At 25.6% G+C, this 17,339-nt stretch overlaps 1 protein-coding gene and 1 non-coding gene across 3 annotated transcripts; one reads left to right on the top strand and one right to left on the bottom strand.

Moving 5' to 3' along the window:
• Positions 1-4,460: 4,460 nt before the first annotated feature.
• Positions 4,461-4,543, bottom strand: Trnal-uaa (transfer RNA leucine (anticodon UAA)). Its single transcript has one exon. It is a non-coding gene; the product is annotated as a tRNA-Leu (tRNA).
• A 271-nt stretch (positions 4,544-4,814) lies between these two features.
• Positions 4,815-6,224, top strand: LOC135923756 (uncharacterized). Of its 2 annotated transcripts, none has more exons than XM_065458683.1 (4): positions 4,815-5,242; positions 5,291-5,349; positions 5,394-5,548; positions 5,603-6,224. In XM_065458683.1, the coding sequence occupies exons 1-4, from the start codon at positions 4,968-4,970 to the stop codon at positions 5,876-5,878; spliced, it is 765 nt and encodes a 254-aa protein (XP_065314755.1). In that variant the 5' UTR covers positions 4,815-4,967; the 3' UTR covers positions 5,879-6,224. The 2 variants fall into 2 exon arrangements, with proteins under 2 accessions (XP_065314755.1, XP_065314754.1); XM_065458682.1 differs by having other exon boundaries at positions 4,816-5,242; positions 5,285-5,349; positions 5,603-6,223.
• The last annotated feature ends 11,115 nt before the right edge of the window (positions 6,225-17,339 follow it).

The raw sequence follows: 17,339 nt of genomic DNA, 5'->3' as shown, positions 1-17,339 counted from the left end.
TTTAGACGCAAATGGGCAAAAATAAATATTGCTAACATGTTAAAATAAAATTTCAGTGAAAATGTATCCTAGATAAGTGACAATTGTCATAAGCCTTATTTTAAAGTTTTTTGAATTTTTTTTGACGCAAATGGGTAAAAATATAGATTGTAAACATGTTAAATTAAAATTTCATGAAGATATACCATTAAAAATGACAATTTTTATAATCGTTATTTTTAAAGTTCTTTGATGTAAAGGGTTAAAATATAGAATGTAATCAATTTTAACCATAATAAAATCTTAACATTAAATTTATAGGATGTTGATTGCATCATATAAATAATAACATAGTTTCTAAGTTATTTCTATAAAAATCCTACCCTGAATTCAGTCTCAGCTCTATTTTGCCACGAGTATACAAAAATATTTGCTAACTGTGAATGCAAGGATATACATTTTTATGATGTAGAATTAAAATTTATTAATTAAAGGAATAAGATTGTGAATCTCTATCTTAAAAGTTTAGAATTTAACATAGGTTACAACTATCTTTAATAATCACTTTGCATATTTTAATCAAATTTTAAGCAGGATAAAAGGACCAACGATTATGAGAATGAAAATAATTTGTTTTTTTGTTTCTACTGAAATTTTATTTTATGTTAACAATTTATATTTTTGTCCAATTGCGTCAAACAATTCAAAAACTTTAAAAATAACGATGATGACTATTGTCACTTATCTAGGATACATCTTCACTGAAATATTATTTTAACATGTTAGCAATTTATATTTTAACCCATTTGATTCAAAAAAATTTAAAAACTTTAAAAAATAACGATTATGACAATTGTCACTTTTATATGGTACATCTTCATGAAATTTTAATTTGACATTTTTACAATCTATATTTTTATCCTTTTGTATCAAAAAATTTCAAAAAACTTTAGAAACAACGATTATGACAATTGTCACTTATCTATGGTACATCTCCATTGATATTTTATTTTATGTTAGCAATTTCTATTTTTGCCCATTTGTTTCAAAAAAATTCAAAAAACTTTAAAAATAACGTTTATGACATTTGTCAATTATCTAGGGTACATCTTCACTGAAGTTTTATTTAAACATGTTAGCAATTTATTTTTTGCCCATTTGCGTCAAAAAAATTCAAAAAACTTTAAAAATGATTATGGCAATTGTCACTTATCTTGGGTACATTTTCACTGAAGTTTTATTTAAAATTAATACTTATTTTGGCCCATATACGTCAAAAAAAGTTTAAAAATAACGATTATTAGAATTGTCACTTTTCTGTGGTACATCTTCATGAAATTTTAATTTAACATGTTTACAATTTATATTATTACCCATTTGCATCAAAAAAATTCAAAAACTTTATAAATAGGGATTATGACAATTGTCACTTATCTAGGGTACATCTTCACTGAAGTTTTATTAATACATGTTAACAATACTTATTTTAACCGATTTACATCAAAAAAATTTAAAAATAACGATTATGATAATTGTCACTTTTATATGGTGCATCTTAATTAAAATTTTAATTTAACATATTAAAAATACATATTACCGTAATATAATCTAATGTTTAAAATACCGATTATGATAATTGTCATTTTTCCAAGTAACATCTTCAATAACGAATATAAAAATTCAGATTAAATTATTTTCCTTAAAAGGATCATATACATAAATAAGTTAAATAAAAATATTAAAAAAATATATTATTTAGAAAACCCACCTCTTATACTTAAAAAATAGATAATTTTACAAAAATAATAAAAAAAACTATAAAAGATTTCACCTAAAAGATGGTTTATTATAAAATTCACAAAAGAATTCCTCAAAAAAGATTTAAAATTATTATCAAAATATGTTTAAAAATCTTTTTGAACTTCAAAAAATATTTTTTGCTTAAAATTTTGCGCTTGTGAAAATCACTATAACAAAAATAATATTACAATAGTAGCATATCATTTTTTTTATTAAAAAAATATCAAATAAAAGAAATCCATTTTTCATTTCATAATATATAATAATATAAATAAAAAATATATATCATATAATATGTTTATTTATTGATAAATAAAATATCAACATTAAATATAAATAAAATAAATTATTTTAATAGTTGTACATTTGCTCAAAATAAAAAGATCTTCAAAGATCTATAGATCTTTGCTCAAATTTTTGAGCTAGATCTCGCTCAAAAATCTTCAAAGAAGATCTTTTGTACAACTCTATAAAAAAATAATAATAGGGCGCGTTATATTTCGCAAAATAGTTCGTTATATTGTCTTCGCGATTTATGTTTCGCGATATTGACTTCGCTATAAAATTTTCGCGATTATTGATTCGCGCTAAAAATTTCGCTCTAATGTATTCGTTTTAGTTTTGCGATAAGAGTTTCGCTATAAAAAATTCGCGATATTTGTTTCGCTATATTGTTTCGCGGAAAATTATTCGCTAATGTGGATTCGCGATAAAAGTTTCGCTATAAAATTCATTCGCGATAAACGACATTCGCGATGAAAGTTTCGCTGAATTGACATGGAACCTTAAAAAGTGATGCCAAATTTAAGATAGGATTTTTGTTCAGATAGAAATTCAATTGTTTTTTCAAATTTTGAAAGAAAAGCTAATAAATTTAAAAAAAATTCATTAAAAATTATATACATTTTTTAAAAGCTAATAGGTCTTCTATTAGCGTTATTAATAAAATTTTAATTTGCTCCAGATATACTTTCAAGCATAATTAATATACTATACCACCTGATTGAAACTTTAACGTTTTCATATAAATGGCACTATTGCTAATATCATACCATAATTGTAATCGCCAATTTAACGGGTATCAGGGTATGGATTATTGCTATCAATATCTAACATATCTAATGTTAGATCTATTATAATTAGGCATTTTCTTTGATCTGCCTCATACTCGAGTTCTATCTCTAGTTTTATATTTTAGAGCAGTAATATTTTCTCTAATTCATTATATAAGATTTTTAATAAAAGGTATTGGTATTTAATACCATCCACTATACCTATAAAAATACGAATCTAATCTAATATTTCCACTATTCGTATTCGATCCAATTTTTGTCGAATAATTATATTATTCGTATTCATGCGAATTGAATAATTCTGTATTTGTATTTGTTTTAATAATAAAAACATTATTTGCTCTGATTCGTCCAATATACGATTCGAAAATTAATTTTTTTAAAAATAATTTTTAGAATGAAAAAATCAATATGAATGAATCTTAAAATATTTATTGAATGAATCTTTGAATATATATTTTTTTAAATTTGTGATTTCATTTTGGAAGATTTCTCGTACATGAAAATTATAAAAGGCCTACTTTTCCTAACCATTATTGGAATTTTAGGTAAAATTTGATCAAAAATCTTTACAATTTAAAAAAATTCAAAAACTGGAAATAATTAATTATTAAATTTTAGGTAATTTACAGATGTAGAATAAAGTAAAAAATAAAATGTTCCGTAAGGAACATAATAACTATCTACAAATAATTTTAAATATTTACGAATAATTTCGAATATGATAAATTTTGAATAATATGAAAAAATCTAATTATAAGAATAATTCTATCAAATGATGGATAAAATAATCATTCAATAATAATATATTTTCCTTATTGGTGTTCGATTCGAATATTCATATGTATAAAATCGAATACCGAATAATTTGTTTTAAATATACTATCCACTGTAACCAGATTTTGTAAACCATGACCCAAGTATAAGTGATATATTTAAACACCTTTTTAACATTGAGTCAATTTTTTTAACTCCAATTTAACAGAAAATGTACTCTAACATGTGTAAAGTACATATCCTATGATTTCAGACAATTTTAGCCATAAACTTTTGTATATTTTTTTAATGTTCACAAGCATCTGTTCTTAGTTACACTAAACCGACGAAAGGAAATGAAATATAATATACAAAGAATAACTTCATTATATTTCCTAATTTGTGTTAGATACAATTATATAGAAAATAAAATACTAGGCACCCAAATATAAAATTCATGATCAAAAAACATCTAATTAAATGAAATAATAATTATTTCATCTTATTCAATCATTTAAAAACTTTCTTCTTACTGATTAAATTGTTTAACTGAACCTCCACATCACATTCAAGCTTTTGAAATAGGTTTTGAAAAATATAACACCAGAGAATACCCGATTTTCAAATAATTTATTCTCTCCTTTCTTCAAGAATTACCAGGGAGATATTATTTATATTTTTTATAAGATAATATTGGCGTAAGTTTTGGTAATTGATCCTCAAGTCGTTCCGCCAACTTCATGGACCTAATGTATCTCTTAAAATAAGTTATGGAAAAATGAAATATAGATAATACATAAAATATTTTTGTAAAGGTCAAAAAAAATTAAGAACGTTCAATTTCAAAAATTTTAGCACGGGTGGGGTTTGAACCCACGCGGACATACGTCCATTGGATCTTAAGTCCAACGCCTTAACCACTCGGCCACCGTGCTTATACAACATTTTCTAAAATAATATTATATATAGTTTTATATTTTATAAAAACAAAAAGATTGAATATGAATTTATATTTTATTTATGTCGTCGCAATATTGGAAAGCTTCTGGTCGACATATTGGTTTTCTCTCAAAAACTATATTGGTCAAAGATAATAATGTTGAAGAATCATTTAAAGCTTTAAATCGGTTTAAACAATTAGAAATATCAGATTTTAATTAATATATAGCATATTAGTTCAAGAAAAGTTGATAGATCAAATCAGAAGAAATAGATATTTTGAAAAACCATATCAAAGAAGAATTAGATTAGCATTTGAACGTTGTAAATCTATATATAATTTTGATATGGAACGAAAAATAAAATTCGTTATGCGTAAAAATCGTGTTTTTCCTTGGATAAACTAAATTGGTCATATTTATGAATAATTTAAAAGCTATTTCAACTCCATTATTACGACCAATTTTTAATAATGGAGTTCGAACCTGGGCAATTTATCCTCCTATAGATATTGACTTAAAACATCCAGATGATAAAAGAAACATTTTCCAAAGACACACCTTACCTTTCAATACAATTAATCCAAATTCTGATTATACAGAAAAAAATACTGAAGACATAATAAGAGATGCATCTGGTCTTAAACCTCATCTTAAGAGAAAACTTTTTATGCATAAAACAATTCCTCCCTTAAGGTGCATAAATTATACTTGTATTTTATCCTTTAATAATTATAGATATAGTTGGCAATTAAGAAGAAATTATAATTGTAGTTTATATGCAAATTTTGGCCAAATCTCAAGTTTTTAAATATTATATTTTTTAGTTAATTTAATTATATTAAAGATGTAAATCCATCAATTTGTTGGCCAACTTCTAAGGAAGTTGTTCAAAAAATTGAAGTTGAAAAGGAATGGGAAAAGCCTTTGTCCAAATTATTAAATGAATTATACAATGAAAAACAAGAAATGAAAGAAAAAAATAAAATACGTTTAGAAAAAGTGATTATTAGATTTAACTTTTTTTAAAAAATCTACAATATATTTTTTATTTAGATAACTCTCAATATGGCAAAAATGGATAAAATGATTAAAGATTTTAAAGACAAAAATAAAACTGATTTAGAAACTCAGTTGACATCTAAAAAGAAAAAGGATAATGAACTACTGGAAGATGCCAGAGAATATTTTGGTTATAGGATTAGTGCATCTGATCCTAAATATAAAACATTTATTGGAGAAAGGGAAGTCCATCGTAAGAAAGCCCAAAGATTGGCTAAAAAACAGGATAAAGAAACCAAAAAAATAGCAGCTTTTACAGACAAAACATAATATTTATAAAAATTTGATAAATTAAAGATTTATTTCAAATTATTTGGCAAATCTCCATTCTTATATTATAATATTAATTATTTAAAAACTTATTATAATTTAAAAGAGTGGGTGTACATATAATCTTTACATCTAAATCTGAGTGGTTAATACATTTAACCCTATGAGTTGAATAAATTCATAATATTTATTATCATTTATTATAATTCATTATAAAACTAACATGTCAATATAACAACAATTTTTACTTTTAACACTTTATTACTCTGTATATTTCTAAATTTAATTGATTAGATATTAGTATATTTTTTATTTTATAATTTGCAAAATTTGAAAAATATATTAAAATAATAAATAAAGAGCCAAATCAAATTTTTAAACATTTGGGTGAATTAAAAAAAATTGTTAAATAAATGGGTTGGTTAAAAAATATTTTAAATAATAGATTGGATGCATAGGTTAAAATTCCATCCATAATTATGAGTATATTAGGACAATAATTATACATATTCTTTGATTTAAATTTTCAGATTTTTATATTAATATATAACTTCTTTTTTTTTCACATAATGTCCTTTTTCAATCATAGGGGATTTTGCAATTTCATAGTGTCATTTTTCAATATAATTAGATCTGGATAGAACAATGTTTTTGAAAAAAAGTCACTGTTTAGTAATATCTCTAGGGAAAGGGGCTTGAGCCCCCTTAAAAATTTAAAGAACTCCCTTAATATTTTGATTTATTTATATTTATAGTCAAAAAGGTAGTAAAGGCTAGTCACATTCCTGACTATGTTTTTAAAAATGAATCATGGCACCAGATAAAAGTACCCCAATTTTCAAAGAAAATTAAACACTTAAAAGGTACAACAAACAAATTTCTAAAATTGGGGTACTCTTCTCCAAGATATTTTTCTCCATAATTTTTTTAAAATAAGAATTTTGTAGGAAAAAGCTAATTAAAATACTCAATGCGTTTTATTTTTAACTTTGTTTATTATAATTATATTTAAGGCCCTTTGTATTTTTTTTTATCAAATGCTAAATTTTTTTCTATTCTTTTCATTTATCTTATGCTATATTGAACTAATTATTAGGGCCACTCTACAGTATTTATATTATATATCATTTTATGGTGTTTGCAAAATTTTTTGATATTTAATTTTCCAAAATATCTTATTTAATTCTTCATCTAGTTCATTAGCTAATATTGATGATGATTTTTTTATTTCATAATTCCTTATCACTTGGGATTAGTGATAGTATGTAATAGTGCCATTTTTCCCATGATAAATTTGAGTAATAGTAAACATAAGAAAATATCAAACCAGGAAAAAATTCACAATTATCAAGAAATTTTTTTAAAAAGGAATCAAAAAATAAATGTCTCTTTGGAGGTAATCCAATCTAATTTTGATATATTTTTCACATCAAACTTGTATCAACAATATAATTATATAAATTTTTGAACGCCTTTATATAACAGCATAAAATGGTGTCATATAAAGTTATTTTATTTTTTTATTCAACACACTTGTTTTTTTTTCTTTAACAAATAAATATTTTAAAAAAGTCATTTTTTTTAAATATATATCTCTGAAAAAATATTATATATACTCGAACATATTTAAAATACTAAATACATAAAGTAGTTAGTACCATTATACTCATTGAATTAAATATATCTATAGAATCTTTTTTACAATTCTTTACAACACTTATATACTCAATTTATCATCGTGTGTGTTCTCTGGGTCATTCCATGTCAAATCAATCACTTTACAACCCGACCATCTCAGATTTTGTTAAAATTTGGTATTTACGTTATATAAGTATTGTAATTGACGAATCCAAAATATTAGACTCTTAACTCTATTAGAACCGGAGATATAGGGCTTCCAAGTGGCTCAGTTTGGTCATTTTTCGAAAAAAATGATTTTTTTAAATTGGGATAACTTTTATATTAGATGCATTATGTTCTATTATGGCTCATTTTATAGCACTAAGTAAACTCTTGAACATATGTTAAATAAAATTAATTTTTAATTTATAGATTATTTTTAAATTGCGGTTAAAAATTTGTAATTAATTTTTCAAAATGTTTGATTAAATTTTTTTTTCCAAATTTCAGATATTTTGTAAAGAATATCAAGAACTGTTCATATAAAAAATTTCAAAGTGAGGCCAAAAAAATTAATTATAAAAAATCTCATTTTTATAAAATCCGCTAGATGGCTTAAGAGTTTAAAATATTAATTTTAACAATATAAGTCAATCTAAGAAATTTTTTATATTCCATAATAAAATATTTATTGAATAATTAAAGTAAGCATAATATTTAAAATAATTTTATTAAATTTCCTTGAATTTAATTTATAGATAATAACATTTATTAAGTAGGCATTAATTAAATTATCGATTTTTCGAATAACTTTTTTCCAATAATTTATCTATTTTTTTACCTGTTACTTTTTCCTAAAATTTATAATTTTTAAAGTTAATTAATTTATTATGATTTGTACAAATCCATTGAATCTTCCAAATCACTATTCCAAAAAAGGTTTAAGAAAAGTGAAGATTTGGATGACAATGTAATAATAAAAATAACAAAGGAGATAATATTTGTCCTAAGTGTCGGAAATTTTTATATAAAAAGAAGAATAGTATTCCAATTTTAGAGGATAGCAACATCCCTACAACTTAATAATTTTATAAACTCCACCGATATAGAAAATGATTATCCAATTAATAACGACAATGCGTAACTCCCTACACTTTTTTTAGAATCCTTAAATTCTACTTTAAATCAAATGGGGCATTCTCCAATAAAAAAAGAGACTAAGAGAAAAAGGATATCTCAAGAAAAAGCTCAGCAGACTTTCAAAAGCTATTGCCAAAATTCTTCAACCAAAGATGAATACAAATGGTAGCGACGATTTGATAATTCATATGAAAAATAATTATTCATTATTGTCTAAAACACAAAAATATCAATTATTAACGATACTACCTCCTAATTGGAGCATTCACAAAATTAAAAAACAATTTAACGCTTCGTTTTATATGATCCGTAATTCAAAATTCATTCTTGGTCAAAAGGGAATTCTTTAAACTTCTAATCCCAAGGCAGGTAAAACCATAGATCAGATCACAGTTGACGTTGCAAAAAGTTTATATTTAAACGATGAATATAGTAGGCCCGGATAAAAGATTGCCTTTCTATAATTGAAAATGATGAAAGGATTAATGTTCAAAAACGCTTAATTCTTAATAATTTAAAGGAATCTATATAAATTTTAAAGCTATTGTAAAATAACATGAATATGTGCCGGTGAATGATATATAAGTTTTATTAACTTTATTAAATAAAAAATATATTTTATTAACTAACTTTTTCATTTCATACTTCAATTATATACATTTTTTATAGGTCCAAATTAGAATATAAACAAATATAAAAAAGTAAAATAATATATAAAAAAGTAAGGTTACGCCGTTTATAAAATTAGATTATAACAAAATAATAAAAGTTCAAATGCAAAAAAACAAAAAATAAAATAAAGGAATAACGCAACATTCCCCCTCTTCTGATAATTTCATCGGAGAAGTCATAGAGAGTTTGTTGTTCAAGTGGTTTATAATTTTGGTAATCAAGTTGTATCACAAATCATCATAACGTTGGCTTGTCCAATCGTTGGTTTGTATATATCGATTTTGCACGGTGGTTTGTTTAAATCGCAAGCTTGATATCCATATCGTAAATTGTCTCCATTGATCATAGCTTGTTTGATAGTACTCAATTGTTAATTATCATTTTTCCAAAATTGTTATTATCACAAATAAGTTGCGAATAAGAAATAATAGTTCGTCATAAGAATAAATGAAGAATGATAAATCAATAAGATTGTTATATTTTTAGCGTTTTAATATAAGCATTTTAATATTTAATTTAGTTTATGCAATTTAATATTTATTTTATATTTTAAGTTACATAGTCTTTTAAATAAGCAGGTTTATTTTTAATTCGCACAGGTCTAGAGATAGGTGTTATATCATTATTATCAGTAATTTTTATATTTTTGTCCATACTTCCCTCCTTAAAAGAATCCTTAGAGTCATTGTTAATAATTGTGTTAAAACAGTTTCTAATTCTTATTTGATCTAAATGTCTCCTCAAAATACCTTTCTCAGTCTTAATTTGGAACATCATATCACTTTCCTTATATGTGATTATACCTTTGCACCATATATCATCACCTTGTATTTTATACCAAACAAAATCTCCTACGTTAAAAGTTCTATTTCGTGGTAAAGTGACGTTTATTTTATTCTTCTTTTCCTCCATCGGTTTTAATAAGTCCCATTTAATTCTAATATCTCGATTAAACATTCTCTGTGATGGTGTAACTCCTGTAGTATCATTACGCGTATTTCTGTAATTAAGTAAAAATTTGCTAAGTGCGATATCTGGGTCTACTTTAATATTCCTTTTCATGTGTGTTTTGAACGTTCTAACCATGCGTTCAACCTGGCCATTGGATTGCTGGTGATAAGCAGATGTAAGCACATGTTTAATACCAAAATTGTTGCAAAATTTTTTAAAATCGTTACTCGTAAAGTTAGTACCGTTATCAGTAACTATAGTTTCAGGTATTCCGTATAGCGAAATAGTTTTAAAGATTTCTTTTAAAGTAACATTAGTCGTAATATTTTTAACAGGAATAATAATTGGAAATTTGCTGTAGGCATCGACTATTATCAACCAGTTTTTTGTGAAAAACGGACCCGCATAATCTATATGTATCCTTTCAAACGGTTTAGTTGCCGAAACCCATGGTTTTTGTATCTTTATAGGATTATCGTGATAAATATTACAATCGTCACAACTTTTCACTTCCGTAACAATATCACTATTTATGCCAGGCCACCACATGTAATCTTTGGCTAAGGATTTGATTTTTCCTGCTCCCAAGTGACCTTCATGTAATGACTGTAGTATAGTTTTTCTCATAGAAGACGGAATTATAATTTTATTGCTTTTGTAAAGACAATCTTTAATTATACTTAATTCCAATTCAATGTTTTTATAAATATTATTCATTATAGGTCTGTTGTTATTAATATCATTTATGACTTGTTTTAATTCCGTATCTTTCAAAGTTTCATCACGGATTTGATCAAAGTTAATAGGTAAATCCTCATATTCATTTATAATGGTTACATTTTCAATAGTTTCATCACGACATTCTTGTGGTAATCTTGAAAGGCAATCAGGAACAACATTATATTTACCGGCTTTATACTTTATATTAAAATCATATCCTCCTAATGTAATATTCCACTTCTGGAGTCTTAACGACATGGTGCTATTATCCTTGAGACCCTTGGTGAAGATGTGAACTAGAGGCTTATGGTCAGTAATAATTGTAAATTTTGTGCCGATTAAATATTCCTGAAATCTCTTTATGGCAAACATTATAGCGAGAGCCTCACGCTCAATATTGGTATAATTCATTTCAGATTTTAATAAAGTTCTCGACGCGAAAGCTATAGGTTTTTCTTTACCATCTTTTTCAATATGAAATAGTACAGCTCCTAAACCACATTTTGATGCGTCAGTGGCTATCCCTATAGGTAATTCAGGGTTAAAATATGTCAAAGCAGGTGGAAGACTAATTAACTTCTATAGATCATTAAAACTTTTAGAGTGTTCTAGATTCCAAGCCCATTTTTCTTTATTGACAATCTTATAAAGAGGATCGGCAATTTCCGCAAAATTGTTCAAAAATTTTCTATAGTAGCCAGCCATTCCCAGAAATGTTGATAATTCAGCAGCTGATTTTGGTTCTGGCATATTAATTATTGCTTCAATTTTGTCGTGATTAGCATGAATCCCCTTAGCGTCAATATCATGACCCAGGAACCTCACTTTGTTTTTAAAGAACACACTTTTATTAAAGTTAGGTATTAGCCCAAACGATGATATTCTATTAAACACTTTTTTTATATTATTTAGGTGGGCTTCATCGTTTTTTCCAGTTATAAGTAAATCATCAATATAAAATATAACGTCATCCATGTCCCCGAAGATTTGATCCATAATCTGTTGAAAAATTGCAGATGAGGTCTTAAGCCCAAAAGGAAGTCTAGTAAATTGGTAATATCCCTTATGCGTAGATATGGTTAAAATATTTCTGCAACTTTTATCAATTGGAATCTGTAAGAAAGCATTTTTAAAGTCAATCTTCGTAAATTTCTTTCCTTCCGAAAGTTTAGCAATTAGATCATTAATTCGTGGTAGAGGGTATCTAAAGTCTTCTAGAGCTGGGTTTACAGTATCCTTAAAATCAGCGCAAAGCCTAATGCTCCCATCTTCTTTATAGACAGCAGTAACAGGACTTGCCCATCGGACATCATTCACCGGCTCAATAATTTTATCATGTATCCATTTTTTAAGTTCATTACTAACAAGATTAATTTTTGAATAAGGAATACGTCTAGGCGGTATAATTTTAGGTTGGGCATCATTTCTTAAATGTAACTTGACACTTGCTTTGTTGATTGGCCCATTAGTTAATTTCGATTCACACTCTTTAATCAATTTTTTTATTTCATCTTCGTAATTAGTGTCAATATTTGCTATAAATTTATTTAATATATTTTTGAAAGCATTGATCCACATACGTCCCAACAAAGCATTTTTACTTGATTCAACCACTACCGCTTGTAAATATTTGGACATACCATCATAAGTCACTTTAACTTGAGTAGTTCCTATGATTTTGATTAAATTCCCGTCATAAGCAGTGAGTTGTAGCTCGGATTTCTTAAGATCTCTAATACCAAGTTTTTTAGCCAGACCATGAGGTATGATAGTGTATTTGGATCCTGTGTCCACTTGCATACAAGTAACAACATCGTTCACTTTTACAGTAGTCATAAATGCGTTATCTTTGTCATTAATCACGTCACCAGATAAATTGTTGACATTAAAATCATTATCATCTTTGTTCTTTGTAGAATCAACTTTCTCTTCAATAATTTCTTCAATATTCATATTGTAATCATTATTGTATTGTATTTGCTTTTTATTATTTTCGTCGCCACTTCTATAATTATTTGAGTTGTTATTATATTGTATTTGCTTTCTCTGAATATTATCATTACCTCTATAATTATTTGAGTTGTTGTTATATTGTATTTGCTTTCTCTGATACTTATCATTACCTCTATAATTATCTGAGTTGTTGTAATAAGATTGGTAATTGTTACGATTTCCGTCACCGTATTGGATTTGTTTTCTTTGATTATAATCATACCATGTATTATTTCTACCAAAATTCGATTGATTATTATTATAGCGATAATTGTTATAGTTATAATTGTTATAATTATCGTGGTATCGCGAATTATTATTACCATAATTGTATCTAAAATTATTATTGTAATTCCCATTTCTATATCTATTATCATAATTATTTCTAAAATTATTTCGAAAATTATTATCATTTCTACTGCAAAAATTTTTATCTTTATCGGATTTTTTATCATTATTTATATAACTTATATCATTATCCTCAGACTTAATATTACTAGAGTCCAGTTTCACCCCTAATTCCACCATCTGATTCAATGTAAGGTCAAAATTTTTGGAAAATTTGTATTTAATTTTATCGTTTAAAGTAGATGTCCGTAATTTCTCTTTTAATCTACTATCGTCCAAAAAATTACATTTCTTATGAAGTTTCGATACTCTAATGTACCACAGCATAAAACTCTCTGATGAGTTTTGTTGAAGAAGATTAAATTTATTAATTAAAGTATTTAAATTTAGCGCTGGTAAAAGATAGGTTAACTTTTTAATCACAATTTTAAGATCTAAAATATCGGTATCAGAACAAATTGCCTTAATGTCGTCAAAAACTTCCTCTGATAAATTATTAAGCAAAGTATTAATTTTAATAGAGTTCGATAATGTACTGGTCGAAAAGTAATTTAATATTCTATCTAAATAAATTTCAGTAAGAGGACCCACTAACTTAGGGATCTTATGTGTAAATTCTTGTTTAATTTCCATATTTAATTAATAAGACACATATATAAGCAATTATAATATTTATTATTTTATCAATTCAAATTTTTGGTATAGCTATTCATGTTTTGGTAAATATACAGATTAATTCAATGAAATCATTGTCACCATAAATATAATGTTTCCCATTTAACAATTCGAAACAATTAATCATATCTCTTAAGTTCATAAATTCGAACAGCACGTCCTCCGTACCGTCTATCCTATAAAAGGTGACATCGGAATTATAGGTTAACTCAAACAAAATATCGTATATGGAGATTTGATGGGGTACATTAATTAGTTTGAAGGCGAACATATTTGATGAAAATAATTTTTAAATGACTTACCCTTTTTTTTATCCATCTTATATAGAATTGTTTGTACCATTTTATAATTTAATTTTTTTTATTAACCATATTTACAAAGGAAAAAAAAATAATTTTATTTTTAAAAAATTCACTGGAGGCACCATGTAAAATAACATGAATATGTGCCGGTGAATGATATATAAGTTTTATTAACTTTATTAAATAAAAAATATATTTTATTAACTAACTTTTTCATTTCATACTTCAATTATATACATTTTTTATAGGTCCAAATTAGAATATAAACAAATATAAAAAAGTAAAATAATATATAAAAAAGTAAGGTTACGCCGTTTATAAAATTAGATTATAACAAAATAATAAAAGTTCAAATGCAAAAAACAAAAAATAAAATAAAGGAATAACGCAACAGCTATCTACTCTTCTCTTAAAATCGGATTTTTAATTCGCCTCATTGCGCCCTAAAAATTGCATAATGCCAGGTTCAAGTGGCACGGTTTGTGTCTGCCTAATCTATCAGAATGATAAGTTGCTAATAATAGATAGCAATTTAGCAACTTTAACAAAAAATAAGGATTTTGAGATAAAGACTTACAAAGACATAATTTCAGCAATCTACCCTTCCAGCCTGTTATTTTGGCGAATGTCATTAATGTCCTGGGGACCAAGCATTTTGGAAAAAAAAATTTAGTCTAACATTTTGAAAAATTAATTACAAATTTTTAACCGCAATTTAAAAAAAATGTATAAATTAAAAATTAATTTTACTTAACATATGTTCAAGAGTTTACTTAGTGCTATAAAATGAGCCATAATAGATATACATAGTGCATCTAATATAAAAGTTATCCCAATTTAAAAAAATCATTTTTTTCGAAAAATGACCAAACTGAGCCACTTTGAAGCCCTATATCTCCGGTTCTAATAGAGTTAAGAGTTTAATATTTTGGATTCGTCAATTAAAATACTTATATATCGTAAATACCAAATTTTAACAAAATCTGAGATGGTCGGGTTGTAAAGTGATTGATTTGACATGGAATGACCCCTCTATTCTTATAAGGCGGACTCACTGTAAGATAGAGAATCTCATGACGATCATAAGAAATATTTTTTACAATGAAAGACCATAGTACTAGGATGATTTCTTTAAATATAAGATCGCTAAGTGACAAAGTGACTATTCTTAGGCAAACTATAAATGATCACCGATACGACATAATCTTTTTACATGAAACTCACCTGAGCACGAAATCTCGATTACATCTTATATTGCAGCTCGAATGCTGAACACATATGGGCAGGTGTGGCAATTTTAATTCATAACAAACTAATCAAATTTGTAAGCTTTAATCCAATTTCCAATAACATTTGCTGCCTTACCTTGAATATAGGTTACAAGAAAGTGCATCTATTCAACATTTATGCACCGCACAATGACAAAGTATTTTACATTGATAAGGAAAATATCTTAAAAGAACTGCTATCTATCAGGCGATTTCAATGCAGGGGCGTCGCTATCCTTCACAATCTCAGGAAGCTCAGCTAGAAAAATTTTTAGGGGGGCTTCGCCCCCTAATAACCCCTAATTTGAGGCCGGGCAAAATTTTATATTAATATATTATACTATTTTAAAATTTGTTAACTCTGAACAATTATATTGATTTTCATATTTTGTCATTTATTATATTATGCATACAAAATAAACTGGCATATAAACGACATAATGCAATAATATAATTCTTAGCAACTTACATTGATAAAAGGTTATCAAACTAGTACAGCTCTCTGTTGTCATTTTAGACAATGTTTTATAGAATGGACTAATAAGGAAAAATTTATTGGCCTAAATCCATTCAAAAATTTTTAAATATAAACGACCAATCCAAATCATAAAACTATATGGTGGTTAGAGCTTCCTCTTAGATGACATGATGGAAGCTAGATAAGCAATCGAGAAAATTATTGTGATATATTAAATTTCTAAAAGATTATCTTCCATTTTAAATGATATATAAGTTGACCATTATTGTTTATCTAAAATATGCAATTATATGCTCTCAGCCGCATAATAATAATCTATAATTACATAGCAACACAAATAATAGATGCCGGTTAATTTGCAGTTATAGCTGTTGTAATTGTGGTAACATGCAAATTTACTAGATTAAGAAAAACGCCAGACAGGCAAATTACTTTTAAACAAAATTACGAAGCCAAAAGATATTCAAATCTACTCAAGAAAAAAGAATCAAATCTCGGTACAAATTGAGACTATGCAAATGTTGATTAAAGAAAAATGATATATAATGGAGAAATTATGATGCGAAGAAGATGATTAAATTATTATTTTTAACTTAAATTTACTTTTTCTTTTTTTATATTAATTTTAATTTTCTTTTATTTTGATTATGTTTTTCACTTTGTATTTAATTATATTGATTATTATTTAATAAAGGATTCAACTATAATTTTAGTATATATTTCTTTTTATATTTAGGGTTTGGTTCCCAATGACAAAAACTTGCATTGTGACAATAGCCATTACACTCACGATGTAAACTAATATCAGAATTAGAGGCGTAGTCATTGGGTGGGGACAAGGGGAAATCCCCCCCCCCTTCAGAAATTTATCACTTTTTGTAAATATCATTCTAGCTAATAAAAAATATCCCCCTTAGTCCTCCTCCCACTCCCTGACCCTCAAATATGTATGCATATATCTTAAAAAATAATTTAAAAGAAAGAATGTAAAAGTTGATATTTTTTAATAAAACTATTCATCATAATTTATAGATTTTTGGGAAAATAAATTTATAAATATGTAAAATGAACCAAAAATGTTTTTTAATAAATGGAATATAAGCCAAAGATAAGTCTTAAGACAGAAGTGAAATGTATCATAATTATTAATAATAGATCCATAAAATTACTAAATAATATAATATATCAAATATAATTTTTTATAAAGTGAGTAATTTTAATTAATTTATCTTAATAAGAGTAAAATATAATTATAAAACTATTGATAAAATTAAATCATAAATTAAAAATATATT

The sequence above is a fragment of the Gordionus sp. m RMFG-2023 genome, chromosome 2 (assembly GCF_954871325.1).
Source record: "Gordionus sp. m RMFG-2023 chromosome 2, tfGorSpeb1-WG-v2, whole genome shotgun sequence".
Lineage (NCBI taxonomy): Eukaryota > Metazoa > Nematomorpha > Gordioida > Chordodea > Parachordodidae > Gordionus > Gordionus sp. m RMFG-2023.
The sequence above is the reverse complement of the archived record's forward strand: the minus strand, read 5'-3'. Positions and strand labels throughout refer to the sequence as shown.